The sequence below is a fragment of the Carettochelys insculpta genome, chromosome 1 (assembly GCF_033958435.1).
Source record: "Carettochelys insculpta isolate YL-2023 chromosome 1, ASM3395843v1, whole genome shotgun sequence".
NCBI classification, from domain to species: domain Eukaryota; kingdom Metazoa; phylum Chordata; order Testudines; family Carettochelyidae; genus Carettochelys; species Carettochelys insculpta.
In genome coordinates this window covers 361,781,279-361,797,778 of record NC_134137.1, presented here as the reverse complement: position 1 = coordinate 361,797,778, position 16,500 = coordinate 361,781,279, and the positions used below count along the sequence as shown (strand labels likewise).

Here is a 16,500-nt window from a genome sequence, read left to right as displayed (position 1 = left end):
CGGGTCTTTAATCTCGGAGCTGTTTCAATTTTTAACAAAAAGTCTTTCTTGCAAAAGAGAAGTTCACACTGTACTGGAGAAAGTAAAATTCCTTGCTACCTTCCAAAAGGTGGGCTGGCTTCCAGCAAGCTTCTAACACCACAGCCTTATCCAATGTATTAACTACAAGTTTCCTGTGTCTTGCAATTGTGGACTTAGGGGGAAATTGTGCCACAGAGCAGCATCCATTAAACATTCCCATGGGTTGGCTTTTTTCCAAAGGTTCTCAGTGCATACACAACCTCACATACTCAGTGGCTGACTCAGTCTCTTGGCTAAAGTGACAGAGAATATTAACAAGTTGTATATTCATGGGGTTTTTTTTTGTTTATTTTCCATCATCATTTCCAGAGTACCTACTAGGTACAATATTACCCTAATTTGTTTACTGATATATCTGGTCTGCAGGGAGCGAGCTGTTTGCTGGGCTCTACAATGACTACTGGGGGAGAGACGCTGCTATTTTGCGTACTATGGGTCGTATGCCACATATTCGAAGTGAACCTGACAATGATCATCTGTTAAAAGGTACAGAAAGTGACAGAATACAGAGCCTTTCCTCTTCATATGGTGAGGGAAATCTTTGGATCTCTGTTGTTCACCAGAAATGAGAACTAGAATATCACGAACTTGGATCCAGAACAGAATGTTAAAGAGGACTTCTGCTAGCACAAGGTCCTCCCAAGGGGCTACAGGAGTGCATCAACGCAGGATTGGAGCCAACAACGTGATTCCACAACTGGAAGTTTACCTATGGAGAGTGCACATTTAGGGAAGTTAGATGTGGTGATTCAGTGTATCAGCTGAAGAGCCTCTACCTTAAGCCCAAGAGAGGATGGAAAACAGCCAGGTTGCCTGCGTTTTCCAGTGGGCTTCAGATTGGGGAACAAAGAGGTATTTTGATGCTAGAAAGTGCAATTTGAAGCTATTTGTGCCAGTGCAAGAAAATTCAGCTCATTGACTCTAAAACATGGTTGTAGATTGGAGGCATCTTGAAAGAGTAGTGTTTGGTTTTTTTGTTTTTTTGTTTTTTTTCCCCAGAAGCTAGGGGTGAAATCCTGGTCACACTGAGATCAATGGGAATTTTGCCATTAACTTAGCGAACTGCGATTTCAACCCAAAGACAAGGCTGACAAAGCACTTAAATATGTTCTTAACTTTGAGCATGTATTTCAGTCTCTTGATCCCATTAGGACTAAATACATGCTTCAGTAGTTTGCTGAACTGGGGACTTGGGTACTACAGTGGTAATTACAGAGATAATTAAAAAGGTAGATCGATGTACTTGATATGTAGGCAAAACTGATCTTATCTCTAAGACCTGTGTTCTGTTTAAAATTAAGTCTAGTGGCGATATGGTTACAGTTTTGTTTTCTAATTTCCTCTATTTCACACTGCAGTTTTGAAAAGGGGAACTATTAATATTTTAATCCACCAAAATAAAACTCCAAGCTTAGTCACCAGTGACAGCAGCATCTTACAACAGCATTGTGACTTCAATATCAGGAGCCTCTGAAATATTTACATTAAAAAGCATCTTATGGTGATGTCATGTCAGGCACTAGGCTTCTTAAGAGGTTAAGTCAAAGAAATCCATGTTAGCTCTGTTTTTTGAAGAAAACTATAAATGTGTTCATAGAATGACTTGAGATGAAAAGGACTCACTCAGCACTCTGCCCAGGTATGTGTTAAAGGTTCACAATGTAAGAAAAACCGTATTTCATCTTAGTAATGAAAACCCAAGAAGTTTCACATGGTCACTGTTTCTGAACAAAAGTGCTGCTGCTCCTGCTAGCTACAGGTACACCTCTGTTAGCTGAACAGAGCTGGTCCTGTACCTCAGTGGATGAACAGCACTTTACAGGAAGCCAAAGTTGGTATTTCTGCCTTTTGTACATGTCCAGATATTGCTGAATAAACTCAGTGCCAGGTTCCAGACTAATTTAAACTAAAATGTAAAAGCCCCAGAGAACAGGACAGGAAAAATATCTTTTCCTTGAACATATACAAATCAGTATTGATATGTGAATTGGAGCTTTAAAAATATTTTGAAAGATAATGTTTTCCATATGTTCTGTACATATCCACCCAAATAAAATAGGTTTCTACTATATTTCCTCCCAAAAATGGTAGATCTTTCCCTGGAAAAATCTCTGCTTCCTTCACCATATTTTCCTTTTCTCTATTAAAATGGTTAATTGTTTTTTTTAAAATATTTATGATGTTTTAAGAAACTTGAGCCAAATTCTTCTTTTGCTTTTTTAAAGAACCAAAGTTTGTTGGCTCATACATGATTCCTGACAATGAAGACCGAGAGGATAACAAAGTGTATTTCTTCTTTACTGAAAAAGCACTAGAGGCAGAGACAGGCACTCATGCCATTTACTCCAGAGTTGGACGAGTGTGTGCGGTGAGATTCTTTTATCCTGACCCTGTAGAAGGACAACATACAATATGCTCACTTCTTCATTCATTCTTCTACCTTCAAAAAGTGTCATCAGTTAGAGTTAAGCAAGAGTGGGAAGAAGAAGGGCATCAGATGGGTCTGACCAAAAAATCCCACATGCAAATATCCTCCAGTTTTTGGAAATTTATAATCCTAAACCACATTTGGGCTGGCAGCTGAACTTCCACATCCAAACCTTGCTAAATTCTTGAGTGAGGAGGTTCAAAACCCAGACATGGATCCAAGTTTTGTGGTCTAAGCCCATCTCTAGTTCTTTGGCAGCCAAGTCACACAGCTTGGAAATAATAACACTAATACTTAGCAGTCATTGCTCACACAACATTTCCCCAGCCAGACACTCTCTCCTGCATTAGAGCTGTGTTCAGAACAAGGGAGGGATGATGGATAACTAGCTATGGGGCGGGGGGCTTTGTTCCGGGCCCAAAGACACTTAGTGCTGCTGCCAGGCCACTCTAAGTAAGTAACTCAATGCTTAATGACTTCTTCATTCATTGGAGGCTGTGGGACCTCAACCACGTGCTCTCTCTGGTCCCAGCACATCTCTTCCTCCCTCCAGCATGCATCGGGTTTGGAGGAACAGTATCCATGGGGCTCCCATTTAGCACTTCTTCCCCAGCAAGGGGCTGTCCTCAGATTGGAATGTTCAGCATCTCATTTGCATGCATGTTTAAGCCTCTTGAGACAGATTTCAATGGATCTTGTCTTACATGTGTAGCACACCTTTTAAATATGAATTAATCCTTGCAATTCTGCTGTGAGCTGGCAAACCACATAATCCCCATTTCACAGATGTGGAAAATGAGGAGAAGACATGAAAAAAATTGCCAAGATCACCCAGAAAGTCAGTAGCAGAGCCAGGGAATAGACTTCTGGAAGCAGCTGTGGGAATTCTTTCTAGCTAAAGGAAGACTGATGGATACACAGAGAGCAGTAAAGAAATAGCACAAAATGCGAAACTACTTTATTAGGAGAAGACACAGGATATTACACAGAAACCTGAAGAAATTTCTGGGGGCACCCCAATATCAGTCTTTGGGACATGTTTACAGGGTGCTTTTGCGGACTAGCCCTCTCTGTACCCATTCCTTAGATAGATTTGGGACTTCTGTCCCCAACTCTGTTGATCCAGCACTGCACTCAATTCACGTAAAACTATAAAGGTAGAAAATTTTTTTGTCCTATTGAGTTAATAAACTGCAGAAATAAGCGTGAAGGGTTTACAAGACCTGGGGAGGTAGAGATAGCTACAGCCCAGGCATTTAATTAACAATTCTTATGAACCCGTAGCTTTGTAATGAGAAGTTGGGTCTATTTCTACAGTTGTACAAGAGACTGACACAAAGTGATGACACAAGCAGAATAGTAGAAATGTGACTGGGAAATTGTATGTTTCGGACATTGAAACATATGATGAGAGCACCATAGAACATCAAGTATTGTTCTTCTGGACATGTGCCTCTAAATTGCATTTATTATGTGCTTTTCTCTCCACACAGAATGATATGGGAGGGCAGCGAATATTGGTGAATAAATGGAGCACCTTCCTCAAAACCAGACTGGTCTGCTCTGTGCCAGGAATAAATGGAATCGATACCTATTTTGACGAATTAGGTAAGTATCTTTGAAAGAAATACAATTACATTGTGCTATACACCATGTGAATTTGAATGGTAATACCTTTTAACCTTCCTCCTATGGTAAAATCGAGGACCACTGAATTCAGAATACAGCCTCCTCTCGTCATAACTTAAAGCAAATAATGATTTGGTGGTATCAGGAAAAAAGGATGTGCCTGCAATGGGATTGCATCTTATAAACCCAAACAAAAAAGAGACAGTATCACCAAATCAAGTACAGCCCTAAGAAATGATATAACTGAGGAAATGTTGAAAAAGACTGAACCAAGATGAGTCAAAAAAAACTTAGGATGAACTTGAAATAGGATTGATGTTCAATAAACCTTACATAAAAGAGATAAAACAGAAAAATTTGGAGTAGTGCTCTGTTTTGACACAGCTAAATCAGAGCTTAATGTTTCAAAACTAAAAGAAAGTATTATTGATACCCAAATTGACTAGAATGCATTAATTGTTAAAATATTATGGATGACAAGAGTTTATAGGGGTGAAGTAAAAAATATACACTTGATGGCATTCCCATTTAAGAAATTACTAAAAAAGATGGAATAATTTTAACAATCCCTTTTGTAAGAAATATGAAATAAAAATTAGCTTGATTAAATAATACTGCATATTTTTAAAAAACAGTCATTTAAATAATGCACGTTCACCTTTCTTTTAGTTTAAAAAAAACCCTTTACCAAGCAATGCTGGGTAAATCCACCAGTAATATATAAAATGGATTTGCAGAGTAGGCTATCTTCCATTACAGTTTTATTTATTCATATAATGTTTTTAAAAGTGTGTGAATTAAGTAGTGTGACTTGAAAAGTAACTTTACATTGTTAACAAGCAGCCCACTCTTTGTCCTTTGAGACTGGGAAAAGTAGGTGAGCTATAAATAAACATTGTTTTTCCATTTTACAGAGGATGTGTTTTTGCTACAAACTCGGGATAACAAAAATCCAGTGATATTTGGACTCTTTAACACTACAAGGTAAGCAGCTAGGAAAAAGGCATATTTGACTAGTGTGTTATTATGGAAAATGTTACAAATAAATGCTACATATTATATGGTTGATACACATTGTATAATGGATTGATTTAATTTTATGCTATACATGGATAGTGAACTTAGTATATAAAGTGAAATACGTAGCTTCACTTAGAGCCTAATCTGTTGGCACTGAAGTCAACAGAAGGATTCAGATTGACTTCCAGTGGTGTTGTATTGTTCCTCTGGGTCCTGGTTCAGCAAGAAATTATACAAGTGAATAGGAAGAAGCTATGAGTAGATGGATGATTTAGCACTTGCAGGCCATAGTCCAGGAGGTGAGAGACCTGGGTTTGGTTCTCTGCTCTTCCATGAATTTCTTGTGTGACCTGGGACAAGCCACTTGTCTCCATGATTTAGTTTTGTATCTATCAAATAGAGATGATACCACATCTCTGTCCAAAGAAGTGTTGGAATACTAAGCATATTAAAAAACTGTGAAGCAGTCAGAAACTATAGTAATGACAGAAGCCATGCTAGTGCCAGAAACAAGGAATTCAGTCACATTAAACTCAATGAGATTAATCACACATTTAAACATACACATATCTTAACAATATCTTGCTGAATCTAGACTTCATGAGCACTCATTATTAATGCATTCACAGGATATTACATGTATGTAATAAGTTCTATTATCATAATTAATTCAGCCACTAAACTGTATATACTACAGCTACAATCATCTACATTCTTTGGTTCAATATCTTCATTTTTATTTTACAGCAATATTTTTAGAGGATATGCTATATGTGTATACCATATTGCTAGCATTAGAGCAGCCTTCAATGGACCTTATGCTCATAAAGAAGGACCTGAATACCATTGGTCTCTGTATGAAGGAAAAGTACCCTATCCAAGGCCTGGTTCGGTAGGTAAAAGATAGAACCCTATTTTTATGGTGATGTCAGTCTAATTCAAGTTGAGAAGCAAAAAACAAAAACAAACAAACAAAAAACCAAAAAAAAAAAAAAAAAACCAAAAAAACCAGATGCTCAAGAATGGGTTGGCGTGTTGGTGGTACCACTTCTTGGAAAGTGGTTGGTGGCAATAATCCCACTGCCTTCACCTCTTTAGTTAATTCTGAGAGCAACAGTGACAAAAGTAAGCTACCTACCTTGCTCACCTCTGTGAATTAACTTCTGTCAGCGTTGAATAGGACTAGGACTGTGTCTACACTACCAACCCTCCTTCAAAGGGAGGATGGTAAGTAGGGTGCTGGGAGTTTATTAATGAAGTGCTGCACTACATATGCAGCACTTCCTTAAACAAATTTCCTCTTCCCCCCACAGCAACTTCAAAGTTTAAAACAAAATTTTGAGGAGTAAAGGGATTTTGAATTTGCCTCAGCACTTTGAAGTACCGGCAGGTGAGCTTCAGCTAGACGTGAGACAGTACTGCAAAGTTTAAAACTTCAAAGTTGCCACGGGGGGAATTTGCTTAATAAAGTGCTGCATATGCAGTGCAGCACTTCATTAATAAACTCCCCACACCCTAATTACCACCCTCCTTTCGAATGAGGGAGGTAGTGTAGACAAGCCTTAGGTCTAGTATATGAAGATGGGGAGAAGAGCAGTTTTAAATCACTCAATCCCAGAGCTCATGCAAACCCAGAGCTACATTGGTTCTGGCAGATGCTACACTCCGTCAGTCTGTAATGTCTGCTGGAAGTGTTGCTTTGGTCATGTGTGTAGTTGAGGTACAAGTGTGTTGTTTCACCTAGTTTACTTATACTGTGTTGCTTCTGAAAACACCAGCTTCCTCAGAAATTACATTGATGGGCTTTAGATGCAGCTGCAGCTACCAATTCCTTTCTAGAGTGCTTTATTGTTTTTAATTTAAAAATAAAACCTGCAAGGATTATTTTTCTCAAACCTCTCTTGAGTGGGAACTTTGCAGCAGAACTTGGCAATGCTAATTCACTCGATATGCTGTGCAGTCCAGGGAAAGCAGAGGTTCATCTGGTCTGAAAACCCCAAATCCTTTCCCTTTATTACAAACAGCTGGTGAAACTCTATTGCTTAGCTGATTAGACAATTACTTCAAAGTCAACACTGAACAAATACTTTCATGGAGCCAACCCCCAAAAGTGGAAACAAACATCTCCCCCTTTGACAAGTGCAGGAGCTTGTTACTGTCAATTAGAGTTGGCTCCATGTTTAAAATGACTGTTTCCAGTAAACATTAAGAGGGTTTTATTTCACTTTATTGATTGAAAATCCAATTGAAATAGGGAGAGCCTGCTACTGTGGCTTTGCTTGAAATGTTTCTTAAAACCACACTGTCATATGAAGATTGGGAGGAAGTGAATGTTACTAAAATATTTCCAGCTCACTTATAGGCGGGTTCAATTAGAGATCATCAGGCAAATATGAAATGAAGAATCTATGTTAAGTTGGGGACATTGTCTTATTCTTTAAAATCTATTTAAAAACTAACTTTTATGGATAATGCCACAGTTTGACTCTATAAGTAAATATAACTCAAACAGTAAATGTGTTTCAGTCACTGACACGTAGTGCATCTGCTTTGCAAGATGGAAGACTGATCAAGGCAAACATTTCAGACTGACCTGTGATACATAATACTGTCATTATGAGGTAGAAATGAGCATTAAATGTAATACTGCTAAGCACCTTGAGATCAAGAATTACTGCTGGTGCTCTGGGATTCATTTTTAAATGTGCTTAATTTCCTATTATGGTACATTTTGCAATCAAAGTAAATTAAATTGAAGATTGATACCAAATGCTGCTGTTTTGCTTATTCCATGTGGTTGGCTGTACTGAGTGGAATATTTTTTTTCTCCCTACTAACTTATGGTTAATGAAAAAAGCCATGAACCATTCTGATAATATCGTCAATAAAAAAATTGAGGGGAAAAGAGCCACTACAGTTTTTACTGAACAATTTAAAAATTTGATCATGTAACTCGTTTTATAAAAAAGCACCATTTTTCCAATAAAATATATTTCTCTGGGTAAGCCTAAGTAATTACAGTCTACCCAAGCTAGTTTAAATCCAGCTAATTAGAGAGAAATGAAGAGTTCAGCACAAATAGTAGAAGCCCAGCATGGATCCTTTGTGTATACTCAACTCACTAGCCTGCTCTGAAGCCCACCATGCTTTGTTCTCAGTGCTAGTGTTTCCTATGCTAGCTGGATTCAAGCTAGCCCAAGGCGGTTAGCCTGTGCCCAGCCTTTGCTCTGAAGATATAGCCTCTGTCCTGAGTGCAAGTAAGCTGCTTCACTGCTCTGATAAGAACAGGCTGAGGTGTCCTGCTGCAGGAGGAGAGGCAGAGTGCTCCCCATGGAGCTCCTCACCCTTGCCTACAGGCTGCCACACCAATCAGCAGGCAGGTGAAGGGGACTGTCTGGGAGCACACACTACACTGATCCAGAACTACCTCAACCCCACACCCACCCCAGAGCTCCCTTTTGTACCAGGATGCAGCTTGCTGTTGTTCCCCTTTCCATAGGTCTCTGGGATCAAGGGGGAAATACAAAACACCCCTGATGCCTCTCCTTCCTGGCTGGCGTGGGAGTGAGTGACCCGTGGTGTGTGTGTTTGTCTCACTCCCTGACAGAGACAGAAAAGGAACAACAAGCAACAAGCAGTGTCAGTAAGAATTGGGGAGGCTTCAGCCACCCCCTATCCCTAAAGGTTGGCATTGCCTCCACACACAGCAAGCCCTGCCCTGAGCCCTCCATACCCTCAGCCCCCCATCCTGATTCCTACACCCACAACACCTCACCCTCTGCCCTGAGCCTCTCCTCACACCTGCAACCCTGACTCCTGCACCCCCAAATCCCAGCTCCTGCCCTGAGCCCTCTCTCCACATTCACACCCCCCAACCCTCTGCCCTGAGAACCTGAACTCCACCCCACACTTAATTTTTACAGGTACTGTCATATGTCACACCTCCAATACAACAGTACCTGTAAGAAATGTAAATTACTTTCACCTCTGTCTAAAAACACCCTGATCAGATCTACTGCTAATATGTTAAAGACTTTGTGATAATTTATTTCTGTAATATGTTGTAAAAGGACTTAACACTGATTGGAAAACTCTGTTTAGGAAAGTGTATGTACATGTGTGCACAAATACACACACACATGTACACGTGTTTGTGTACATGTGTGCGCATACATTTGTGTATATAATTGCATATGTGGTCAAATTCAACATCTTATTGTAATGAAAAGCAGAATCTGTCCCTCAGTATGTATTTGGGACTGAAGCAGAATGCCTTTTCTGAATCAGAACTGAAGAAATGCCTGTGGACTTCAGCCAGAATTCTGCTTGAGCAAAGATTGAGCCCTTTGGCAGATCTTCTCATTACTAGTCACCCGCTGCTCTATTGCTTGGGCTTTGCCTTCAAGCAGTTCCATCTTCATTCATGCCCCCTTTATTCTCAGACCCTCAAGCACTTCCTTGCCTTCCTCCTGCAGGAAGCTGTGGAGAGTCAGCATTCTTGAGAATGAGGCCCCTATCATAAATCATCAATGGCAACATTAAAAAAAAAATCCATGAGTATAACCAAGCCATCCCATGTTTTGACAGTGTGCCAGCAAAGTGAATGGCGGTCTGTACAGTACCACCAAAGACTATCCCGATGAAGCTGTCCGTTTTGCAAGGAGCCATCCGCTGATGCATCAGCCCATCAAACCGGTTCATAAAATGCCGATACTTGTGAAAACCGATGGCAAGTACAAACTAAAACAAATAGCAGTAGACCGAGTGGAAGCTGAGGATGGGCAATATGATGTCTTGTTTATTGGCACAGGTAAATAAAAAAATGGCATCTAAAAATGGCATCTTATCTTTTTTCCTCTCAGTTTCAACTAAACAGTGACTCCTCTCCAAGATTAAGCTGTTTCTGTTTGATAGGCATCAAAATAAAACCATAATCCGAATAAATAATCATACTCCACATTTCCACAGCCCATTTTATCCATAGAGAACCTAATGCAAGAAGAAATTATAAATCCCAATTACACCACTGGGGAATCTGAGGCAGTGATTTATCCATGGTCATAGAGCAGATTAGTGGCAGAAAAAAATATAAAGAGAGGTGGAGAAGAAGGATTAAAAAACAGTGTCTAGATTTTTAGGGTCTAGGCTTTTATGAATAAGAGCCTAATATACAGTTCCTGAGAAAGGTATATGATGTTTTCAAAAGTGTTGAGTGCACAGTATCTCCCACTGATTGCAGTTCAGGAGATAATAAAATAAATACTCTGATTTTCAAAAAGCTGTTACAAGCTGCTGGCTTTATTACTGACTCTGAGAACCATGATTCTAAGTGGCTGGTGTTAAATACAAACAGTCACTTTTTACACCTACACACACGCACACACACACACACAGAGGTATAGCATAAAATATACAGCTAACGTTATGAACTCCAGTAGAGAAGCGTACATGACAAGAAGCATGTCATGTAATTAATTTCACCACATATCAGAACAAAATTGCAAATTTTATATATAGTAAAAAATCCATGCAAAGAGAAGCAAATAGGCCCTTGATCAGGCAAAGCAAACCGGTAGTAAGCAGAGTCACTTAGCATAGTTAAATATACATTGAAGTGCTCTGCTGGCCTGGTGCCTAACTGCTGCTTATTTTTCTCATTATGCTTTGTTCTTAGACAACAAGAATTTACAGCATAGCAATCTTGGGTTCAGCAACTTTGAATCCAATTATGCAGTCTTTACCCTGACAAAAAATCAGGATTGTCCTTGGCGTGATTTTACAGGAAAGACGATGTCTTCCTGTACCAGGATTCCACCCCGCCCCCTCACCCCCAGGGGTTCATGTGACTTTCCCTGAGTGGAGTGGTGTGAATGGCTTATCAAAGAGGAAGTTTAAACCTCAGGGATAACATGACACAACTTGCTTGTCAGCAGGATTCTCAGAGGGACTTAGTTGTGAAAATCTGAGCTCCGAACAGTAATACATTTGTCCTGTTCACTCAAAAAACAGATCTCTTTTGTACATATTTTTTCTTTGAGGAGAGGTGTTAGAGACCACTTGAATGGCTCCTTTTTATGTTGATCTCTTTTATCTCGCCTTGAACATTTTTCCCCCTCTTGTGGCTCCCTGTTTTTATTTTTTTTTCTTTTTTCCTCTTTTATAAATCAGAGGTGAGTGACAATAACAGGAGACAGGGAGCAGCAATTGCCACTGATGATGACAAACTTGCAGCCTCAGGAAAATATGGATCTTTAACAAGCCGCAGATGAAAAAGAGCAGATGAAGACTAACAGTTATTCCTGTGTGTTAATTTATTGTGAAAGAATTACAGTGAGAGAAAGTATTGTCTAATGGATTCACCATGGAACTGAGAGACAAGGCAGCTTCAAATATCAGGTCCAGATCCTCAAAAATATTTAGGTGCCCAACTTCCATGGGAGTCTGCGGGAGTTAAGTCCCTGAATATCTTTTAAGATTCAGGCCTGCATTTTCTGATTGGCTGCCACATGTAATTTTTGTGTACAAGATTCTGAACCAAGGTGGATAATAAAAGAACACATAATGTGCAAGTAGATTGCCAAGTTTGTTACTTTTTATTCAATATCAGTTTAAAGAAGTTATTTTGATTTTTGTCAACTGATAAATTAATATTACCGCCAGTTACGACTTCTAGGGTGTTTTCTATTTGCTTCCAGATAATGGGATTGTGTTGAAAGTCATTACAATTTATAACCAAGACACAGAATCAATGGAAGAAGTGATTCTTGAAGAGATGCAGGTATTCAAGGTATGATACCCTGTATAAGAAACATCTATCAAATTGTCACAAATCTGAAATGCCTACAGTGCATCGACTGTGTACATTGAAACCCTATGATGAGACTCTAGTTTTCTCACAGGAAATCTTCATTATAAACAGAGATGTATTTGAACTGGAATTGCACACTGAACACTGAGGCCGTGTCCACACGTGCACGCTACTTCGAAGTAGCAGCGCCAACTTCGAAATAGCGCCCGTCACGGATACACGTGTTGGGCGCTATTTCGAAGTTGAAATCGACGTTAGGTGGTGAGACGTCGAAGTCGCTAACCCCATGAGTGGATGCGAATAGTGCCCTACTTCGAAGTTGAACGTCAAAGTAGGGACCGTGTAGACGATCCGCGTCCCGCAACATCGAAATAGCGGGGTCCGCCATGGCAGCCATCAGCTGAGGGGTTGAGAGACGCTCTCTCTCCAGCCCCTGTGGGGCTCTATGGTCACCGTGTGCAGCAGCCCTTAGCCCAGGGCTTCTGGCTGCTGCTGCTGCAGCTGGGGATCCATGCTGCATGCACAGGGTCTGCAACCAGTTGTCGGCTCTGTGGATCTTCTGTTGTTTAGTGCAACTGTGTCAGGGAGGGGCCCTTTAAGTGAGCGGCTTGCTGTTGAGTCCGCCCTGTGACCCTGTCTGCAGCTGTTCCTGGAACCCTTATTTCGATGTGTGCTACTTTGGCGTGTAGACATTCCCTCACAGAGCCTATTTCGATGTGGTGCTGCCCAATGTCGAAGTTGAACGTCGACATTGCCAGCCCTGGAGGACGTGTAGATGTTATTCATCGAAATAGCCTATTTCGATGTCGCTACATCGAAATAAGCTATTTCGATGTAGCGTGCACGTGTAAACGTAGCCTGAAAGAGCTGAAACAAGTCAGAAATTTCATTCTGTTTAAAATCACAGAAACGTAGATCTGCAATGCTCTCAAGAAGTCATCGAGTCCATCCTGTAATGTAGAGGCAGGCCCAAGTAAAACTAGATCAGCCCTGAGAAATGTTTGTCCAACCTGTTCTTGCAAACTTCTGCAGATGGGATTCCAGTCTCCCTTGGTACCTATTCCAGCACCTTACTGCACTTAGGGACTTTTTTTCTCCCTGGTCCAGCACCACCAGGACTTGAATGGTCCCAGACCAGAGATTTTTGTCAGAACAAGGGAGGTCAATGTCCCCGGTTGGCCTTTGGCTCTGCTCCCAAGCCATCCTCCTGCTGTGGACCTGTTCTCAACCCCAGCCCCAGCCACAGCCACTTCCCTGATACATACTACCACCTGACGCTGGGCCGCCAGTGCCCAGCCCCAGCAGCAGTGTCACCATGGTTTTCCAACCAGTTGTGCAGTTTAATCTTGACTGCATTTCCCTACTTTGTTTATGAGAGTGTCTTATGTCCAAAGACGGACTTTGAGATTTCAGAATAATTTAGAAGACTAATGACTTGATTTTATTCCTCCCCCCATAATAGTTAAGCATCTACGGCTACGGCTACACGTGCACGGTACATCAAAGTAGCTAATTTCGAAGTAGAGACATCGAAATAGGCTATTTCGATGAATTGCGTCTACACGTCCTCCAGGGCCGGCAAAGTCGATGTTCAACTTCGACGTTGCGCAGCCCAACATCGAAATAGGTGCAGCTAGGGAACGTCTACACGCCAAAGTAGCACACATCAAAATAGGGGTGCCAGGCACAGCTGCAGATAGGGTCACAGGGCGGACTAGCGCTTCCAGGGCAACAGCTAGCCGCTCCCTTAAAGGGCCCCTCCCAGACACACTCAGCCTGCACAGCACGCAGTCTGAGAAGCCATAGGCACACAGACCCCGGGCACCGCAGTCATGGACCCCCAGCAGCAGCAGCAGCAGCCAGAGGTCCACCCAGCCCTCCCGGCAAAAGCAGGGCTTGCCCTGCTCCGTGCCATGTGGGAGGCAGCTGAGCACCTCCTTGGTACACTGGAGGAGGAGATGCCCCCAGGGCAGCAGGGCTCAACCCCTAACCCTGCAGCACCCCGCCCGCCCCCCCCCGCCTCACACGCTGGCGGCTGTGGAGCTACCCCACCAGCACTGACTGGTGGGAGCGGCTGGTGCTTGGGGAGTGGGACGACGACCGCTGGCTCAGGAACTTCAGGATGAGCTGGCAGACATTTCTGGAGCTGTGCCAGTGGCTCACCCCTGCACTCAGGCACCAGGACACCGCCATGCGGCGTGCCCTCACAGTGCAGAAACGGGTCGGCATCGCTGCCTGGAAGCTGGCCACTCCCAACAGCTACCGATCCGTGGGGCAGCAGTTTGGTGTCGGCAAGGCCACCGTCGGGGCTGTGTTCATGGAGGTAAGAGAACCCACGGGGGGAGGGCAGGGCAGGGGAGGGGGACCTGGGCAGAGGAGGGCAGGGCAGGGCAGGGCCACGCACACCCTGCTCACCCCGCATTGGTGCTGTCCCATGTGCTTTCTCTGCAGGTTGTGCGTGCCATCAACACCATGCTCCTGCACAGGTTCGTGAGGCTGGGGGACCCACATGCCACCATCGCGGCCTTTGCCACCCTGGGCTTCCCCAACTGCTTCGGGGCTCTGGATGGGACTCACATCCCCATCCGCGCCCCGCATCACAGTGGAGGACGCTACATGAATCGAAAGGGCTACCATTCTGTCGTCCTCCAGGCCTTGGTGGACAGCCGGGGACGTTTCCAGGACATTTATGTGGGCTGGCCTGGCAGCACCCACGACGCCCGGGTTTTCCGGAACTCGGGCCTGTGCCGCCAGCTGGAGGCGGGGACCTACATCCCCCAGCAGGAGATCCCTCTGGGGGACACCACCATGCCCTTCTGCGTCATCGCAGATGCGGCGTACCCCCTCCGGCCGTGGCTCATGCACCCCTACACGGGCCATCTCTCCGCTAGCCAGGAGCGCTTCAACGAGCGCCTGAACCGTGCGCGCCAGGTGGTGGAGTGCTCATTTGGCCGCCTGAAGGGACGCTGGAGATGTCTCCTGACCCGCCTGGATGCGGGCCCCAACAACATCCCCCAGATTGTGGGTGCCTGCTGCGCCCTGCACAATTTGGTGGAGAGCAAGGGGGACACCTTTTTCCAGGGCTGGGCTGCGGAGGCCGGCAGGGCAGACATCCAGCCACCTGCTGCCCCCAGTCCGCAGGTGGACCCCGAGGGGACCCGGGTCCGGGAGGCCCTGCGGGCCCACTTTGATGAAGAGGCCGCGGGGTGAACTCTGCCCAGGCCCCCTACTGCCCGCCCCTTACTCCACCACACTCCTTCCCCAACGCCTACACCATGGAGCACCCCACCGCACCCCCTCCCACTTTTCCTGGACAAATGACAGCACGCACTGGTGGCTGAACTTAAACGTCTTTTTGTTTCAGAACCTTTTTTTTGGAACTGTAAATATTTGAACCAAAAACAAACTATGTACAAACATGTTGAAAAAAAGTAATATGTACAAAAATAAAACAATACAAAGAAACAATTGTCCTGAATAATAAAAAGAAAACCACGGAGGATAAAGGGGAGAACTATTTACATGGGGGGACGGGGCAAACGGGGGGCAACAAATAAATAACAGGGTCCAACTATATACAGGGGGGGCCACGTCCCGGGCCCCTCACCCCTATAGCCCGGCACTGGGCGTTGGCAGCCGGGAGCCCTGCCGCGGTCGCAGCCCTGTCCAGGGCTGGGTGGGGGCGGGCCGGACTGGAAGGTAGGACGCCCGGCGAGGCTCAGGTGGCTCCAGGGGTCCCTCGGCGCTCCGGCCCTCGCCGGTGGGTGGCGGGGCGACGGCAGACGGGACGGCGACGGGCGGAGCAGCTGGTGGTGGGGCTGGTGGAGCAGGCAGGGCGGGCGATGCAGCGGCCGGCGCGGCATGGGGGGCCAAGTAGTCCACCAAGCGGTTAAAAGTGTCCATGAAGGCCCCCCATGCCTCCTGGCACCAGGCCAGCGCCCGCTCCTGCAACTGCAGGTGCTGCTCCGCGACCTCCAGCTGCCGACGGTGGATGGCCAGCAGCTGGGGGTCCATCGCCATCGGTGGGTGGTAGCGCGGGGTCCGCCGTCTAACCCGTCGCGGGGCCGGTCGATCCTCGGCCGAGGGGCTGCCCTGGAGCGATGGTCCCGGAGGGCTCTCCGGGATGACTGAGGCCTCGCCAGCGCTCTCTTCCGGTCCTTCTGATGGGGCAGGTGCGGGACACAGGAGAGGAGTGGGGGAAGAAGAATGGAGACAGGCGTTAGTATGGGCCTCGAGCCATGGCCTTTGTCCCGCCAGCCCTGTGCTGCAGGTTCCCCATCCCCGTCCCCGGGAGATGCTGCTGTGATGGATGGGGTTCAGGGGTCCCCCTGCCCTGCACCCCGTCCCCTGGTGGGAGCGACTCTCACTTCACCCCACAGGGTCTGACAGCAGGAGAGGTTTCTTAGGCCACAGATGCCCAGTTTCTCCCAGGAGTGACAGCACCAGCTGTCGGAAGAGACAGTCCTTCCAACCCGTCGTAGGGAGAAGACCCCAAGGGGTGCCCCTCTGGGATGCAGCTTTCCCCCTCCTCAGG

General features: G+C 44.7%; 1 protein-coding gene across 1 annotated transcript in view; it reads left to right on the top strand.

Annotated features, from left to right (window-relative positions):
* The window catches only part of SEMA3E (semaphorin 3E), a 231,443-nt gene that overhangs the window by 190,084 nt on the left and 24,859 nt on the right, over window positions 1-16,500 (top strand). The window contains exons 6-12 of the mRNA XM_074984168.1: window positions 448-567; window positions 2,307-2,449; window positions 4,003-4,117; window positions 5,053-5,122; window positions 5,906-6,050; window positions 9,746-9,968; window positions 11,854-11,945. Of these exons, the coding sequence (XP_074840269.1) occupies window positions 448-567; window positions 2,307-2,449; window positions 4,003-4,117; window positions 5,053-5,122; window positions 5,906-6,050; window positions 9,746-9,968; window positions 11,854-11,945 (908 nt within the window). The remainder of the gene's footprint in view (window positions 1-447; window positions 568-2,306; window positions 2,450-4,002; window positions 4,118-5,052; window positions 5,123-5,905; window positions 6,051-9,745; window positions 9,969-11,853; window positions 11,946-16,500) is intronic.